Raw genomic sequence first — 19,911 nt, forward strand, 5'->3', positions numbered from 1 at the left:
CATTCTCCGATTAGGTTTATAAGCTATACACCAATACCATACGTTCATGGTATATGAGGTGATATTAACGATATTTGAACGAGTTTATGCTATTTTGTGATAATTTATTGTCAAGTTGTATATCAAACAGACTCATGGTTGATAGCTGATAAGAAGAGTTAGTTGCTGTATATATGTGATCAGCAAAAAGACTGTGTATGACTTGAGAAGCCGTGACTAATTCACTCAACGGTGGCAATACAGAAATTGTCTGGGCACCATAAATTAACTATGAGAGCATCTTTCATAGAGGAGGTTGTTAACAGGTTAACAAATTTTATGTGGCAGGGTATCCTTTGTTGTCAACTTATTGAAATGTATGGTTGTCAAGAGGTTATTTATCAAAATTGTCAAAACTTGGCAATTTTTTAAAATAGTTAAAATACATGTACAAATAGAAAAAGTTTATATCAATAATATTTTTTTTAGTTTATGAGTCATTTACAATTTAATTTAAGGGACTACATAGGCAACAATTAATGGTTGCTAACTATAAAATGTTGTCAAGTTAATATAAAATTGAGTGAAAATAAAATATTAATATATATGATGATTTGACAAAATTGACAACTAACCCCGGACCCAGATGCTCTGAATAGTAGTTTTTATGAGAAATGTAAAAAGTGTTAAATCCTTGTACACTAACCTATTTGTACTCTGAACCTTTTTAATGATATCTTAATGCCTAATTTCATTAGAATAATGCTAATAATACTTGTCCGATGAGTTGTCAAAATTTTAATGATGGAGTGTTTATTAATAATGATGAACTCTTTGCATTACCAAGAAATAAGACATACTTCTAAAATTTAGGAGATTGTGTCTATCAGTAACTTCTTAGGGCTGTCCCGGAAACTGTTACGGGGGAGTAACTGAGATCTAGAAGCTAACATTTGGTTCCCCTTTATTGGTTCATCCCAACAGCTTCCAGGGAACATCACTAGCATGATAGAAGCTCTCCAATACATGCATCTCAATCGTATGGATTGAAGTAGTATTGTACCTAAATTTAAGCCATGTGAGTATATGAGCATAACAATGTCAATAAGCACGACTCTAAGATTTAACCCAAGAGTGAATGTGAAAACGTATATGCTCTCTCATATTGTTACATATCATAAAAATAATCGGCACCTAAATTTGTTAGGAAGATCATTAATAAAAGCTGCGACTACTTTTCTCTGTAGCAGAACAACTGTGACGAGCAAGTGTTACTCATGTCTGCCGACTGTCAAATTGTACCCAGCTAGTGACTGAATAAATTTAATTTCGATGGAGATTGATTCATATCTCTACCCGTATTTATATCTTTCTACACTTTGATTACATTAATACACATGTACACAAAATTACAATAAACATACTTTCAGCTAGCTATAAAAGTAAGTTGAATTACTCCCCTCTCAACAGCCAAAAGTTTTTTGTATACTCCCAAGAAAAAATATCCAATCTTCTCTCCTTCTCTTTAAAGCCCTTCATTTTGCGTACTGTATTGATCATTGCACTGCTTGCTCAGCGCTTTATAGCATTTCATTTATATACATATATATTGACACACTTATATAGAAATACACCAATAACATACAGAGTTCTATAAGAAGAAAGTTTGGTGGAAAGCTTGAGTTTCTAGCTAGGTTTTAAACAAGAGATTATGGTTTCTTTTTTGTCAACTTGGCCAAGGCAAAATTTGGGGTCCTTGAAAGTATGAATTTTCGATATTATCAACAAGGTTTTTACTTGTTAATGCACTCTATGTATATCATTCTAAAATACTGTTTATTTTGGTACAGTACATGTTATATGGACTTTTACTAGGAAAAGCTACATACAGTGGATTGGAAGAAGGTTCCCTAGTAATAGACTGGTGTCTCCATATTTTTATCCTATGTGCACTCAGAGCTCTTGTGTTTACCTTATGGAATTCTTTCAGCAATATGCTTTGGATTAACCGAAATCGCCGTATTATTCAACAAGGAGTTGGTTTCAAGCAGATTGATAATGAATGGCACTGGTAAGTACAGATAACTTCATTTTAGAACCAATTATATTATTTGAATACTTTTCTGTAAGCGGAGAACTCGTTCACAAATTAATATGTTTTGCAATGTTGTGCTCAGCATAACATGTTTAGGACTCGGAAATAATAAGATCATTTGAAGTTTCCGGTACTGATCTGTAAAAATGGCAAAATTTTGCAGGGATAACTTTATGGTTGTCCAAGCGATGATTGTGTTGTTAGGGTTGTACAAATTACCGGCAGCACTAAGAGATGAAATTCCGGTGTGGGACGCAAGAGGGTTGATTGCAGTGATTATTCTTCACATTGTTGTTTCGGAGCCTCTATACTATTTGGTACATAGATGTTTTCACGGAAGCTACCTTTACAGCCATTACCATTCTGTCCATCACTCCTCACCTGTACCTCAGCCTTTCACTGGTAATTAAATTAAATCACAAGCTCATGTAAGACATTATAATCAATTATTATATTGTATGTGGTTGTTGATAAGTTTTTTTGCAGTTGGGCATGCTACTCTATTAGAGCAACTTGTGATAACTGGAGTGATGGGGATACCCTTGGTTGGATCATGTGTGATGGGTTATGGATCTCTGAGTATGATCTATGGCTATGTGTTGACCTTTGACTTTTTAAGGTGCTTGGGACATTGTAATGTTGAAATTGTTCCTCATCAGATCTTTCAGGTCTTTCCCTTGTTTAAATACCTTCTCTATACGCCTACGTAAGTAACATTTCTATCTACAACTTATGTGATCTGTTGATTTATATATGTGTGTGATTATAGCCTTGGGCAACACCTGGAGATCAGAATTAGCTAAATTTGTCAAAGTTTTGCGGGGTTTAAAATAGAAAACTACTTTTGTTTTCCACAAATTTTAAGGTACTCTGTACTAAACATAGAAATGGTACTCTTTGGTAATTTAGAATGTGCTGTTATTGAGAACTACTAAATAACCGGAGTAGCTAAGAGTTTAATCTCTATCGACTTAGTGCTTGTTTTCGACTCTGGCTCCAAGAATTTCACACAACTTATATTCAATTATAAGGCCGTGAATTATTCTAGCCAAAAAGAAAAATGTGTCCCTATCGTAAATATTCATTTTTTAGCATTTAGTTGAAAATATTTGCTAAAATACAACATGATCATGTGTCATACTTCAAATAACTTAAGATTTTACTGGATAAAGTATATTTAACATATTAGAGGAGTATTTATTTTAGAAATCTAACGGAAACCAAATAACGCTGAAACATTCATGGTGCGGTAGGGGTCGATCCGTGTTGTAGATTTGGCACTTGATTTAGGAATTGCTAGACGTTTTCAATTATGTGTTTTTGCAATTCCGGTTTTGGCAAGCAATAAATATGAGTACTAAATAATATATACATTGTACTCAATCACTTGTTTTCTTTATATGATTGAACCGTATAGTCTTTTTAGTTGTGCATACAATTAATTGGTCACCTAAAGAAGTAAATGTGTCACCTACCCATCACAAAGTTTATACCTTAACTTTGAATTATACACTACTGTGTTGTGTGTGTATTTTCAATCTTTTTCAAAGAAAATTTAACTAGCAAAAATATTTTAATTTGTTTTTATTTGGGCATATGTGACAATTAATAATCAGTGCTCTAAAATTTAAAACGGGTTTTCTAATTGGTTACACAATAAGCACCCACTCCTATAAGTTTGGTACATTTTGATTGGTCATCTGATCATAAATGTTGATGGACCTCCTCCATTTACAACAACTCCACCAATTAAAATGCACCAAATTCATGAGAGTTAGAGTTTATTGGGCACACATTAGAAAAGTCCAATTTAAAATGGCAGAGAAAATACGGTACACAATTTTATACTCTTTAATTGTATATCTATAAATATGATTGATTTATGTAGCTCAAATTTGCAGATACCACAGCTTACATCACACTGAAAAGCACACAAATTATTGCCTTTTTATGCCACTCTACGATGCTTTGGGGAATACCCTAAATGCAAAATCATGGGATTTGCAAAGAAAATTCAGCATTGATGCAGGTACGTATCATGAATTCTCCCCAAACGAGAACAAGCTTTGATTTGATTTTTAAAATAATAAATATAATTGTATGGCTTGAATCTTTGGGTACTCACGAACTCTATAACGTTAGCAATAGTACCCTAATTGTTTGTTGGACCGGCACATATTTAAATGTCTCACAAGTGTAGTTCAAATGTGGTTACATACATTATCTGAAGGGGAACCTACATGTACTACACCTGCAAAATATTCTAATTATAAGTAGCTGCTCCTACAACAATCTTTATTAGATCGCATACAACTCTCACTATCACACTTCTCAACCATTCCAATATGTTAAAACAGCTAAGCTACAGTCATTTCTGCGGGAATGCCACGTATTTACCATTTTTTTCTAATTGATAACACACGCACACGCAAAGATCAAACTCCTGACCTTCTGCAACGGGTACAATAGCTTAACCACTACACCAACACTTCGTTGGCGCGTAATTACCATTTAAATGTGTTATTTTACAATCAATAACAGTAAAACATATCTGTAGTAGAGTTATCTTCCCCGCTCTTTTTACAAGATTGTTGTCGACATAATATCAAACACTTACATGGTTTGTGTGAGTTTGTTCTATTAGCAAAAATAAAAAATAATTTCAACTAAAATAGGTAGGGCTATGACAAATGTCAAAATTAGATTTTAATAATATATATATAACAAATGTCAAATATATATATATATATATATATTTGTAAGTTAGAAGTTGATCGATCTGAGACTGATGATATAGGTTATGAAATCTAAATGCAGATGTAAACAAGAATGTACCAAGTTTTGTGTTCTTAGCTCATGTTGTGGACATTACATCTTCAATGCACGCTCCATTTGTGTTCCGATCGCTGGCTTCAAAGCCCTTTGCTATGAAACTTATTCTGGTGCCTTTGTGGCCGCTAGCTTTTGTGCATATGATAGTGATGTGGGCAAAATCTAAGACATTCTTGATCTCTTTTTACAAGCTCAGAGGAAACTTGCATCAAACCTGGGCTGTTCCTCGCTTTGGGTTTCATGTAACATTTTTTTCGATATGTTCTTCCTGCTTCTTTTATCTAATTTAGAACTTGCGAGATCGAGTTTTATATAATTAGGGTACTAATAAATTTACCTTCTTTTTTTTCCTTCTGCAGTACTTTCTGCCATTTGCTAGCGAAGGCATTAATAATCTTATCGAGGCTGCTATTCTTAGGGCTGATAAATTAGGTGTTAAAGTCATTAGCCTTGCTGCTTTGAACAAGGTATATACTGTTAATTAGACTAGAATGCAAGCATGCAGGTCTTCTAAACACTGATTAATTAGTCTCACCTAATTCACAAACGTAAGAAAAACATATTAAAAAGATGGGGTTGTGTAAACTTTTTGTAAGTATTTGGCTTATAATTGTGGTTGTTTAAATGCATCTTGCTAGTGATATTGATACATACTGCTCAACTACAGCTACTACCACATACATGTGCAATGAATTCGATATGCCGTATGGACTAGCTAGCTGCGGGTCCTGACTGATAATAACCTTCTTAATGTGTTTACAAAATTTATCAGACTACTATTGGTTTGCATTGCTAGTTGTATGGTCGCATTTTAACTTCTATTATCACATCTACTACTATTGGATTTGATTGCTACTATTCTGCTGCAACATGCCTTGCAACATGATCGACCAAGTGTCATATATATATCTAGAGAGAGAGAGAGAATAGATTTATACTGAGGCATGCCTACATTATAACCTCTCATTGTCTTACGTCTTACTTCCGAGTGAAACATATTAGAAGGTCTATTTTGGTGCCCGGAGCGGACCAAAATGAGCTAGCCTCTTAAGCAAACAATCTACGTACATTAATTAATCAATATCCATAGCAGTGTTAGTAATCAACTATACATAATAAATGCAGAACGAATCTCTTAATGGAGGTGGCATGCTTTTCGTTGAGAAGCATCCTGATCTTAAAGTTCGAGTGGTTCATGGAAATACATTGACAGCTGCTGTAATTCTTGACGAAATTGATAAAGATGTAACCGAAGTTTTCTTGACCGGAGCTACTTCTAAGCTTGGAAGAGCTATTGCACTCTATCTTTGCAGGAGAAAAGTTCGAGTTCTAGTATGTCATAACTAATTTCTAAGATTCCGTGGTTGTTTGTTTGATCCAGTGAAATTATGACAATAACCTAATACGCATATTAAATAAACTCATTCCGCAACTGCAGATGCTAACTTCAGCCGCTGAGAGATTTTTGAAGATTAAGAAAGAAGCCCCGGTAGAATTTCAGAAGTATTTGGTTCAAGTGACCAAGTACCAAGCAGCAGAACACTGCAAGGTATATACATACATGTCATCAATGATCTAGTAGTGTCCATCAATGTAACAATTTCAAAATAGCAAGTACATTAAAATTTCCAATAAATTAATAAATCGGTTAACACATTTTATAGACATGGATTGTTGGGAAGTGGATAACTCCAAGAGAGCAAAAATGGGCACCTCCGGGAACACATTTTCATCAGTTTGTAGTGCCACCAATCTTTGCCATTAGAAAAGACTGTACCTATGGTGATCTTGCTGCCATGAGACTACCAGATGATGTCGAAGGGCTCGGATCTTGTGAGGTAACAATATATTTTTTTTGTTCATATTTTTGGTGATTTAGTAACACTATTTCATTGTCGTAGACAGAACAATAATGCTCTTATGATGTAGTGGATCTGGTAATAAATAATTTCAACTAAACATACTGTATGTAATTGAAAACAGTACACAATGGATAGAGGAGTAGTGCATGCCTGCCATGCAGGTGGGGCTGTTCATTACATGGAAGGCTGGACTCACCATGAAGTTGGAGCCATTGATGTTGATAGAATTGATATCGTTTGGGAAGCTGCAATGAAGCATGGATTTAAGCCTGTCTCATTTAACAACACTACTCCTCCAAAGATACATTGAATTGTACTATATTTATCTCATTCATCCATATTTTTCACTATCCTGCCAATATTTACCTTATTATATAGGCTGGGTTGTAATTAATACAGATTGTTGTGAGAAATTATTCTTTTATCATTTCATTTATACATACTACTCAAAATAGGTATACACACTAAATACTTCATTGCAAAATTTAAAGATTGAATAATATAGCAAAAATTATTGAATATTGAGCAGCAGCAAATTTTACAAGCATTCCACTTCTTTTTAGTAAAAAATAGTAAAACAAAACTAATTAAAATGACAAACTGACAGTGATGCATTCCCTGCAAGTACAAGTGTGCTGAACATTTACGACTCTATACTATTGCGTGAGCCCATACGGTTTATCCAATGCGCACCCGAATGGTAGCGGCTGCGGGTTAGTTACGATAAAAAAAACAGCAATTCCTACGAAATTTAGTTGTCAATCTCAAAGTTCTAACCGATGAGCTGATTTAGTTATGGCAGATGGTGTGCATTTCATTCTTTTACTAGAAGACTCTACTATCTGAGGTATGGTTATGCGGATAAATGGATCAAATTATGTTACAGCTAATTAAAGAGAGAAATAACTCGCGGAGAAAGATAGCTCTTCTATTTCTCAGAATAATATATCAATAATTCCGTAGAGCAAGTATACCATAACTATATTTATTCTTGTAGCTATAATATAAGACTAAAATCATAAAACTCGACGGGAGAGCAAGTCCAATACTAAATAAAAGATGGTTATAGTCATTGCTATAATATGGCACCAAAAAGTGATTTTTTGTGCTAAAATTACACTTGCACTCCAATCATAGGCGAATTTACATGGTGTGCTCAAGGGGCTTCAGCACACCCATGAGTACATAACTACTTCATAATTTTTTCTAAAATTTAGATATTTTGTATATTCGCCCCCGACAATAAATAAGTCCATCCTTTTATATCCTTGAGCCCAGACCATTAACTATATTATTTTGTGACATTATACATACTAACTTATAGTCATAGACACGGGACTTTTAATCAGTCATAACCAAATGATAATATAATTATTTTTTTCTTTTTGTAAAAAAATATTGACCTCATGCTTTAGTACCTGGTCCGCCCGTATACAAATGAAGCCCCCCTCTCTCGGAATTCCTGGATCCGTCACTGACTCCGATGCTAGTTGTATCTTAGAACCAAATAATTTCATATTTAACAAACATACATTTTGTCCAACTCGTTCACTTTATTTCGAAGTGGACATCTTTGCACTTTATTATTAGTTATTTGATGATGTGGAAAAGATGAATATAGTCATTCTTGGTCTCAAATATAAAAACAAGTATCCATTTATGCATTTATCCATCAATGTATAGTTATCCATTAGAGTTGAGTTATATAATTTTAGTCATATATTATAGCTAAAAGACTAAATATAGCTATGTATTGGACTTACTCTGAGAAGGCACCCATTTAATGCATAGTTATACATTGATGGATAAATGCATAAATTGATATTTGGTCTTATATTTGAGATCAAGAATAACTATAGCCATATTTGTCACATCAACAAATAACTAATAATGGAGTGCAAAGAGGTCCACTTTAAAGTAAAATAAATGAGTTGGATAAAATGTTAGTATGTGATTATGTGGTTTTAAAATGCAATCAGGATTGGACTGCAAGTGCTATTTTAGCACCAAAAAATACTTTTTGGTGCTTATTATAACAATGGTTATAGTCATTTTTCATCTAGTATTGGACTTGCTCTTACATTCAAGTGTTATTCACCTTTCTTCTCATCGATAAGTTCTACCAAGTACGCTAAGAATATAAAGACAAATAAACCCCTTGTACATGTTTTATAATATTTGCAATAAACACAAAAGTCAATGATAAAAGAATGAAGACAAAATAATGACAGTTGTTGTGGTCCAGGAGCTAGGTATCCAGTAACGATTAAAATAAAGTAATAGTGCCTCAATAATCCCCCCGTGTAGAGTGGATTTTCCGGTGATAGGACAATTAGCCCAATCGCTGTTAGAGTAAGCTTGTAATGTAGCAGCATAGGTTGAAGCAAGAAGAATACCTTGATTAGGGTTGCCACAAAGATATCTTAATACCTATCTGATGCTTGCATATGGGTTGTAAGCTGATGCACATATTAGCTAAGAACATGAACTGAAAATGTAATGTCTGGACGTGTCACAATAAGATAAATCATTTTGCCTACAAGTCATTTGTAGAGAGTAAGATCACTGAGAGGATCACCCTTTCCAGGAGTAAGTTTCAGATGCGCAACCAGTGGAATTTTTAATGGAGAAGCATTAAGCATGTTAAAGTCTTTAAGAAGATCAGTTTTGTATTTATTTTGAGAAACGAAGAAACCCGCTGAGGTCATGTTTATTTTAAGGCAAAGCAAGTAGTTAACCTTACAAAGATCCTTCATATGGAAAGTAGTTGATAGTATGAGAGTCATCACAAAAAAAGTAGGTTATCAACATAGACAAGAATTAAAGTGATGCTCTCTCAGATGTTGCCTTGGAAAAGAGGCTATATTCATTCTTGGATTGTACAAATTCAAGAGATTGTAGAGTTTTTGAGAGTTTGATAAACCATTGATGGGGAGCTTATTAGAGCCCGTAAAGAGATCTTAGCAATTTGCAGAACAGGTTAGATATAGTAGACTTTGGTTTGTTTAAAAAAATTATGTCACCATAGCACTCATAGCCTCGGGCCAACTTCATAAACACATCATCATCAAAGTCGCCATATAAGAACGCGTTTGTGACGTCCATCTGAACAGTATGCCAATTTTTGATAGCTGCCACAACCAACAATATGCGTATAGTTGTTAATGTCGCGACAGGTGCAAAAGTCTATTCATAATCGATGTTATATACTTATTTGCAGCCACGTATAACCAATCTGGATTTAAATCTTTCAACACTACCATATGGCTTGTACTTAGTTTTAAATAACCATTTTGAGCCTATGGTTTTGTTACCATGTGGTAATATTGTGATTTCCCATATTTTGTTCTCATCTAAGGCACACGGCTCTAAAGTCATAGCCTCGACCCACGGTTGTTGTATCGCTTTATTGTAAAAGGTTGGATCTTCAGTCTTTGTCAAGGATGCTTGTAGACAAGTAAAATGAGTAGGAACATATAAGTCAATCACCTGAGCAACATGTGCAGAATGTGATAATGTCACTTAATATGAATTTATCCAAATGTCCGCACAAAAACATAAGCATACGCGGTCACAAGTAGTATAAGACTAAATTTAGTTCGTTCCCATAAAAATTGATTTAATTCAGAATGTGCACTTATGCAACAATATATGAATATTATTCACTGCTAAGACAAATATCAAATTCTGTTTGATTATCTAAAAGTAATTATGCTAGAATGAATTAACCATTGAGATCACATAGGGCAGCATAAGATGGTTAAAATTACACTACGAATCATGCATGTCAAAAATTCCATAAACCTATGCTAGCATGGCAAGTTCTAAACCTCTATATCCACTTTCACATTTAATAGAGATTAAAAATACAAATTAGATGTTAGCTACGCATCCAAGAAGATTAAGCACAACCATACAAGAAAATCAATAATTCATCACACACCGAAAACTTTAAGGCAATCAACTACTAAAATCCATAAATAAATCCGTTAGAATCCCATGATAACGATTAGTTCATAATCGTACGGCTCGTCATCATGGGTTCCAATGAAAACATGATGGTAAAAAAGTTCTTAATACTATAAGAGAATATTAAAGTATTACGGTTTAGAAAACAAATCCAAAACGAGCATCCAAAGTACCGCCTAATTAGAAGAATACAAAAATAAGATGTAGAACTAGATCATCTTCTTCTTAGTCGTCTTGTGCTCTCCACTTTTGGTTTTCCCCCAAGTTTTGTCCTTTAATCATAGTATGTGACGGTTATGATAACTAATCAGACAACACGAAATTAGTACTTGATATCTTTGATAAACGTATACCCTACCACTCAGCATCCACAAATTAGATAGAAGCTGGAAAACACCAATTATACTTAGACCCTATATGTCTATAAGATTTGAAAACATAATGGTTTAAGAGCAAGTTCTCCATTGGGATCACATAGGGCAATGTAAGATGGTTAAAATTACACTACGAATCATGCATGTCAAAACATCCATAAACCTATGCTAGCATGGCATGTTCTAAACCTCTACATGCACTTTCACATTCAATAGAGATTAACAATACAATTTAGATGTTAGCTACGCATCCAAGAAGATTAAGCACAACCATACAAGGAAATCAATAATTCATCACACACTGAAAACTTTAAGGCAATCAACTACTAAAATCCATAAATAAATCCGTTAGAATCCAATGACAATGATTAGTTCATAATCGAACGGCTTGTCATCATGACTTCCAATGAAAACATGATACTAAAAAGGTTCTGAATACTACAAGAGAATATTAAAGTATTAAGGTTTAGAAAACAAATCTGAAACGAGCATCCAAAGTATCTCCTGATTATAAGAATATCAAAATAAGATGTGGAACTAGATCTTCTTCTTCTTAGCCATCTTATGCTCTCCACTTTTGGTTTTCCCCCAAGTTCTGTCCTTCTGATTGATATCTTATGATATTTATACTTCCAGATTACTTTGACCGCACGAAACTTCCAAACAGAATCAAACATGATTTTTTCTGCATGACCTAGCGCGGGCGCGCGAAGATGTTACGCCCTCCAAATCCGGGGTCTAGATTTGGGGGTCACTAACTGATAAATTAAGAAATAATACAACGGAATGAAAATACTAATTATGACCCCTGCATGCATAAGGATCGAGCACAGGTTATAATATGAAATAGATACTAACACAAAACATTAGTTATTACAACTACAACCTGATCAGGATAACCTCTACGTGAAGTTATACTAATCTTGAAAAGTCTAGTAAATTTTACAATCATTTTATTTCTATTATTACACTACACACTAATGTACAAACTGTACCAGCTTCCAAATCCTAACTGCTGCTGCTGAGGTACTTGAAACCTAAAGATCTGAGGATGCACCAGAGGCACCCTCTTCCTAGTAGTGTGCAACAAACGAGACATCTTAAGTCCTCTCTGAAAGATCGGCATAATAAAACAAGTATGAGCTATGAAATGCTCAGCGAGCAGTATAAATATATGCTCAAAAAGGTAACAACAATATCATGCTGATAAAGAAAGAACAACAGATGATAAATGATATCTGAACAAAACAGAAGCTATTAATAAGCTTATAAAACTGTAAACGATAAGTTTTAGATTGGGAATCACAATCTTCCGGCGGATGCCTTATCACATGTTGATCATCCACTGTGATAGAGCTGGATCATAATTCATAAAATTTAGATCCCAAAAATGAGTACTCCACAAAGCTACATACCGGCCATAACTGATATATATAATTTAATAAAAAGGCACATTGTGACCAAAGGACAAAATTATATTAACATATTTCAGTTAGTACAACGCCCTAAATGCTGGACCGTCCGCCCGGGCCACTTACGCATCTTCCAATCAAAATAATTTTCTGTCATAAAGGAATCGAATCAATCGATATCCTATCATAATCTACTCCCCATTTCTCATGGTCCGGAGTAATCTCAGCAACTGAGGGCGCAATAATTAGAATGATTAGTTATCCGCTAAATATGCAATCAAAATCCACTGTATAGAGTAAATATTGATAGAATAGTTATTCATTATTTATCTGAAAATGAATTATATTCTAGGAGAACAATTGCTAGAATAACACGACTTCAATAATCCTAATGATTATATGCATGCAATGTCTTCCAAAACTTTATAAAACAGTTTAATCCAGCTCTCTAAACATATAATTATTCTGGAAGTAGAATAGCGTATAAAAACTTGCATAATCAACATCAATCATTTTGATGTATAAAACAATTAACTATTCTGGAATTAGAATAGTACAAAAACTTGCCTTTGCACGCTGAACAAGAAATACTAGGCTGCCTGACTTTAACTAAGGGCCTGGCTCTCAGGATTCTATAAACCAAAATATTAATTTTAGAAAAAAAAACAGGCACAACTCAATTAACGTGTCTAAACGTCTCAACGATACTATCTACCCATTCGTTTATAGCTAAGCATGGCATTTAAATAGTTAAACTGAAAGCAGATAAGTCACGTAGCAGATAAATCAAAACCATTCTCATGCCAGCGTCTTCCTCCTGCGAAGCCAGCAATTTCCATTGCAGCCCCGCACTTCTCCTCCCTGGACATTACAGCCACACCTAATAGCAACACAACCTGGAAACAAAATCGCACGCCAAACCTCCCTTATTTCTCCTGCAAACCACCCTTCCAACCCAACATTGACCTTAATAACAGTTGCCAAAACTAAACAATACCCTACCAAAACACCTCCCCTGCCAACAAAACCAACGCAGCCACAACAATATTAACCAAAGAAAATCCCCTCCTGCCATCCCTTTTTCCTTGCGCAACCAGCAACATAACACAGCCAAACTTAAGGAAGAGAAAAGAGAAAAGAAAAATTATAGAAAAACGCGGCTATGGCCTCCTTAATCCATTCGAATAAACAGAAATAGTAACCACACGCTGATATTTTTCTAAACTCGAATCAACACAATCGAATTACACAAAACAAGAATATAAATTCATACAAAAATAAACGAAATAGGACATATTCCACTTGATCATAAACTACAGCAATTTCCAAAGAATTAATCATGAAATCAACGAGTACAACATATACAATCGTATATCACTACTTACAACAACAATTAGCAACTAAATTGGCCGGAGAAATCAAAAGAAAGCAGTTAGCAGGGGCGGCTTCCGGCGGCCGCATTCGAGCTCAGTTGTTAAAAACCAAAACCAAAAATGAGCTCGAATTCACTTGCTTATAGTACATATCACACCACTACTTATCCATAATTCACCTAAAATCAAACCCCTTCCAACCGGCTATTAAATTTATATACACGGACTCGAGGATAGCAGCGAAACACAGCCAGAAAATTTTAGAATCCAATAATCAAGCACAACCCTCCCAAACAACGAATTTAATTCGGCTAGAATCAAAAAGAAACGATTCGAAATTAACCTTGAAGCGGGGGAATATGGAACAGCTTTGCTTGGGCTTTAGGCTTCAACACTAAAGAAAGGATTGAATCTTTAAGAATCGCTGGTGGCGATGAAGGCGGTATGAGAGATAGATGAAGAACAGGGAGAGATGGTGGTGCCTGTGTGGGTGTTCTGTTACGCGTGTGTATACGGTTGGGTGTGTGTGTGGTTTTGTTTTAGAATAAAAGAAACAGGGTATGTGTTTTAGGTGTATTGAATAAGGAAGGTGCAAGATATGTGATTATGCTGGGATAGGGATAGAAACAGTGAGGTGTGTCACTGATTAAATCAGCTGGAAAATCAACACGTAACAGCAAAATCAACACGTAGCTGCAAGACGTGTCTCGAAACCACGAATTCGGCTTTATCTAAAAAAACACCCATTTGCAGAAAAAATGACATATATTGATCAATTAATTAAAATACACGACTCTAGATAATTATTTTCGGAGAATATTTAATAAAATAATATTTAAATAAATAATAAAAAAATTAATTTAATTTAAACCAAATATTTAATAATATAATAATAAATCCCAACAATAAATATAAAATATAAAAAAATACACACAACATGATGTATAAAATAAAAAAACACGTAGCGTTTACACATGTTATAAATATTTCTAAAAATTATAAAATTCATATAAATGAATTTTTCGCACGTAATAATTATTCAACAATTATTCTGGCACTTTCAGAACCACAGATAAAATTTAACAATTATTATTTTTAAAACATAGATATTTTTAAAATAACTTACACGCATGTTATTACATTTAAACAATTTATACAATATTTACATATCGGGTATTACAACCTTCCCCCCTTAACAGGATTCTGTCCTCAGAATCAGCCTAAGAGAATATGTGAGGATACTTGGCAAGCATTTCGCTTTCAAGCTCCCAAGTTGACTCTTCAACTTTAAAATTTCTCCACAGGATTCGCACTAAAGACACAGTCTTATTCCTAAGCACTCTTTCTTGCCGGTCTGAAATCTGAACCGGTCTCTCAATAAAAGACAAATCTGGCTGAACCTCTATAGGTTCATACTCTATTACATGACTTGAATCTGGAAAATAACGCTTGAGCATCGACACGTGGAACACATTATGAATGTGCTGCAGATGGGGTGGTAAGGCTAACTCATAAGCTACCTTGCCCACACGCTTCAAAATCTCAAAAGGTCCGATATAACGAGGACTCAACTTTCCTTTCTTTCCAAATCTGGATAAGCCTTTCCAAGGTGAAATCTTTAATAGTACGGCCTCTCCAACTTTAAATTCCACATCTTTTCTGGCAGGATCAGCATATTTGCGTTGTCGATCTTGAGCCGCCACTAACCTTTTCCTAATGAGATCCACTTTTTCTTTTGTATGTTGAATCAATTCGGGACCCAAAATCTTCCTTTCACCTACTTCGTCCTAACAGATTGGAGATCTACATCTTCTACCATATAGAGCTTCGTACGGCGGCATTCCAATACTTGTATGGTAGCTGTTATTGTAAGAAAATTCAACCAAGGGTAGATGTTCGTCCCAACTGCCTTTGAAATCCAAAGCACAGACTCTCAACATGTCCTCGTTAGTCTGGATTGTCCTTTCAATTTGACCATCTGTCTGCGGATGATATGTAGTGCTCATATTTAACTTTGTCCCTAGACAGTTCTGAAAGCTTTTCCAAAATCTTGAATTAAATCGAGGATCTCTATCTGATACTATAGACACTGGTACTCCATGTCGAACCACGATTTCCTTTAGATATAACTAAACCAATTTATCCAATGAAAATCTCTCGTTGATAGGAAGGAAATGTGCTGATTTAGTTAATCTGTCAATGATAACCCATATAGCGTCATGATTTGCCTTGGTTCTTGGTAACCCAACCACAATGTCCATTGCAAGATGTTCCCACTTCCATTCTGGAATGTCCAATGGTTGTATTAAACCACTGGGTCTTTGATGTTCCGCTTTAACTTTTTGGCAAGTGTAACACTTACTTACCCACTCTGCAATCTCTTTCTTCATACTTGGCCACTAAAAATTTTCTCTCAAATCTCTATACATCTTCATACTCCCTGGATGAATTGAATACCTGGAGTTGTGAGCATCTCGAAGAATTTCCTCTTTTAGCTCAGCTACATTAGGTATCCATATCCTGGAAGAAAACCTTAGGATCCCTTTGTCATCTTTTTGGCTTCTTAATTCTTCTCCTGATAATTCTTCTTGTTCATGGCTCATTGTTTTCTCTTCACATTTTCTTATCTTCTCTAACAATTCTAGTTGAAAGGACATAGTACATATCATATCTATAGATGTACTTGAAATACTGACCTCTATTTCAAGCTTCTCAAATTCCTTGATCAATTCCTCAGATGAAATGACCATATTCAATCTTTCCTTTCTGCTCAAAGCAGCTGCTACCACATTTGCCTTTCCTGGATGATAGTGGATTGCACAATCATAATCTTTGATCAGTTCCAACCATCTTTTTTGTCTCATATTTAGTTCTTTTTGGGTGAAGATATACTTTGAACTCTTGTGGTCCGAGTAGATTTCACACTTTTCTCCATAGAGGTAATGTCTCCATATCTTTAATGCAAAGACTATAGTTGCTAGCTCTAGGTCATGGGTTGGATACTTCTGTTCATGGGGTTTCAGTTGCCTTGACGCGTAAGCTATTACCTTATCATGTTGCATCAAAACACAGCCTAAACCCTTATGTGAAGCGTCACTGTAAATTACGAAGTTCCCTTGATCATCTGGTAAGACCAGTACTGGTGCTGATACTAATCTGTTCTTTAATTCTTGGAAACTTTCCTCGCACTTCTCTGTCCATTCAAATTTCTCATTTTTCCTGGTAAGTTTTGTCAGTGGAGTAGCTATCCTTGCGAAGTTTTGTACAAATCTTCTATAGTAACCTGCTAATCCCATAAAGCTTCTCACCTCTGTTGGAGTCTTTGGTCTTTCCCAATTCATCACGGCTTCAATCTTTGACGGGTCTACTTTTACTCCTTCATTATTAATAACATGCCCCAAAAATTGTACTTCTCGTAACCAAAACTCACACTTTGAAAACTTTGCGTACAATTTCTGATGTCGTAGTATTTCCAAAACTATCCTTATATGTTCAACATGCTCTAGCTCTGTTTTAGAGTAAACCAAAATATCATCTATGAATACGATCACAAATTTATCCAGATACTTCTTGAACACTCGATTCATCAGGTCCATAAAAGCTGCTGGTGCATTTGTTAACCCAAATGCCATTACCAAAAACTCATAATGTCCATATCGGGTTCTGAAAGCTGTTTTTGGAATGTCCTCTGGCTTGATCTTCAGTTGATGGTATCCCGATCTTAAATCAATCTTAGAAAACCATATAGCATCTTTTAATTGGTCAAATAAATCATCTATCCTTGGCAATGGGTACTTGTTCTTAATGGTTAATTTATTCAACTCGCGATAATTAATGCATAGCCGCATACTCCCATCCTTCTTTTTGACAAACAATACTGGTGCGCCCCATGGGGATACACTTGGTCTTATAAATCCTTTTTCCAAAAGACCCTGTAGCTGAACTACCAATTCCTTCATTTCAATTGGGGCCATCCGGTATGGAGCCTTGGAAACTGGGTCTGTTCCCGGAGCCAATTCAATGGAAAACTCAATTTCTCGGTCGGGAGGTAATCCTGGTAAATCATCTGGGAATACGTCTGGAAACTCATTAACTATCGGAACAGCTTCTAGATTTGGAATCTCCTTCTCGGTATCTATTACGTTGGATAAAAATGCTCCACAATTCTGGCTTAGCAATTTCTTGGCTTGAGCTATTGATAAGAATTTCTCCTCTTTTTTATCTCCCTTGAATACCACTTTTTTCTTTTGATCCCCTGATTGAAGTCTCACTCTTCTATTTCTACAGTCGATTTGAGCATTATTCTTCGACAACCAATCCATCCCTAGGATAACATCAAATTCTCCCAACTTAAAGGGTATTAAGCTAGCTTGAAAATGATGTCCCCCTATCTCAATGTCACACTTCGGACATACTTGATCTACTGCAACTTGATTCTTATTAGCTAGTTCTATCATTAGCACTTTGTCTAACAGTTCTAATTCATAATGCAGTTTATCAACAAAATTCGTAGAAATAAATGACCTGGTAGCTCCAGAATCAATCAAAACTTTAGCATTTATGGAGTTTACTTGAAGCGTACCTGCAAGTACCTCCGAACTCTGAACTGCATCTTTCATTGACATGTTAAATGTTCTGGCTTTGGGCTGAGCTGGAGGTCCTTCAATCCTTGGTACCCTTTGAGATGGAGCACCTGTGATCCTGGGTGTATTATTGGCCAATCCTGATGTAGGACAATTTCTGGAGTGATGTCCTGGTTTTCCACATGTAAAATAATTGCCCCCTGGTTTCTGGCTTTGAATCAAACTTGGACACTTATTAGCGAAATGTCCTTTCTTTCCACACTTGAAACACAGCACATTGGTTGAACAGTTCCCAACATGCCTTCCACCACAGAATCTACAATAAGGTATGGAAGAGGGATTGAACCTTTGCTGACTCTGGTACCTGGCCTGATTAACTTGGTTCCCATTTCCATTAGATGGTTTCCTGAAGTTTACATTTCAGTTTGGCTGAATTTCTGGCTTCTTATTGAAACGGTTCTGAAAGTTGCTTTGTTGTGGTCCTCCTCCTAAAGATTCAAATTTCCTTTTCTTTGCCTCCCTTTCTTTTTGAGATGTGTCACTTCTACTTTCGATGACCATTGCTTTCTGGACTACAGCCACATAAGAAGTCATCTCAAACATAGCCACTTTATCCTGAATCCAATATTTCAACCCCTGCTGAAATCTTTTTGCCCTTTTTTCATCCGTGTCAACTTGATCGGGAATAAATCTAGCTAATTCCGTGAACTTGGCCTCATATTCCGCAACACTCAAATTGTCTTGCGTTAAACTTAAAAACTTAATCTCCATTTGGTTCTTCATATATCTTGGAAAATATTTTTCTAGAAACAACCCTGTGAATTTTTCCCAGGTTACTATCTGATCTTCTTCCAACGACTTTTTGGATTCCCACCAGTAGTTTGCCTCCCCCTTGAGGAAATAGCTGGCAAACTTGGTTTGCCGTTCATCTCTTACTCCAATCAATTCAAATGTTTTTTCTGTTTCTTTAAGCCAAGAATTCGCTTCAACTGGATCAGCACTCCCTTTGAATTTAGGTGGATTTACTGCTTGAAAATTTTTAAAAGTTATCACAGGCACAACTGCTTATTGTTGTTGTTGTTGCTTCTGTTGCTGTTGTTGCTGTTGTAGCTGTTGTTGTGCAAGTTGGTTCACTTGTTGCTGCATCAGTCCCAGCATCTGAACAACTGCTGGGTCAGTATGAGTCTCGGTACGGTTTCCCCCTGATTCATTACCCTTCTTAGGACCCATTTTCTGAAAATAAAATAGGAAATCTTTATAATCTGCTAAGCATGGCTATAAATATGTAGCAATTTAATAACATGACTAAAACATTTTCATGCATAAAATCCTTTTATCCACGTTATAAATTTACCAACATTTTTAATACCTGCTGCATATTGTATTTGCTTCAAAATCTTAGAGAATAATTATTTAGTAAGGAATGACAAAA

At 35.3% G+C, this 19,911-nt stretch overlaps 2 protein-coding genes across 2 annotated transcripts; one reads left to right on the top strand and one right to left on the bottom strand.

Moving 5' to 3' along the window:
• Positions 1 to 1,410: 1,410 nt before the first annotated feature.
• Positions 1,411 to 7,206, top strand: LOC141721155 (very-long-chain aldehyde decarbonylase CER3-like). Its single transcript, XM_074523920.1, has 11 exons — positions 1,411 to 1,741; positions 1,830 to 2,050; positions 2,238 to 2,476; positions 2,561 to 2,780; positions 3,976 to 4,103; positions 4,892 to 5,148; positions 5,266 to 5,373; positions 6,032 to 6,238; positions 6,345 to 6,455; positions 6,571 to 6,744; positions 6,890 to 7,206. Exons 1-11 carry the CDS (start codon positions 1,691 to 1,693, stop codon positions 7,076 to 7,078), a joined length of 1,905 nt encoding a protein of 634 aa, XP_074380021.1. The 5' UTR covers positions 1,411 to 1,690; the 3' UTR covers positions 7,079 to 7,206.
• Positions 7,207 to 13,321: 6,115 nt separating this feature from the next.
• LOC141719801 (uncharacterized) lies at positions 13,322 to 19,250 on the bottom strand. The gene is made up of 5 exons (XM_074522178.1): positions 18,996 to 19,250; positions 17,844 to 18,740; positions 17,180 to 17,594; positions 16,354 to 16,537; positions 13,322 to 13,538 (listed from the first exon to the last, which is right to left on the bottom strand). Exons 1-5 carry the CDS (start codon positions 19,248 to 19,250, stop codon positions 13,322 to 13,324), a joined length of 1,968 nt encoding a protein of 655 aa, XP_074378279.1.
• Positions 19,251 to 19,911: the final 661 nt, after the last annotated feature.

The sequence above is a fragment of the Apium graveolens genome, chromosome 4 (genome assembly GCF_009905375.1).
Source record: "Apium graveolens cultivar Ventura chromosome 4, ASM990537v1, whole genome shotgun sequence".
NCBI classification, from domain to species: Eukaryota; Viridiplantae; Streptophyta; class Magnoliopsida; order Apiales; family Apiaceae; genus Apium; species Apium graveolens.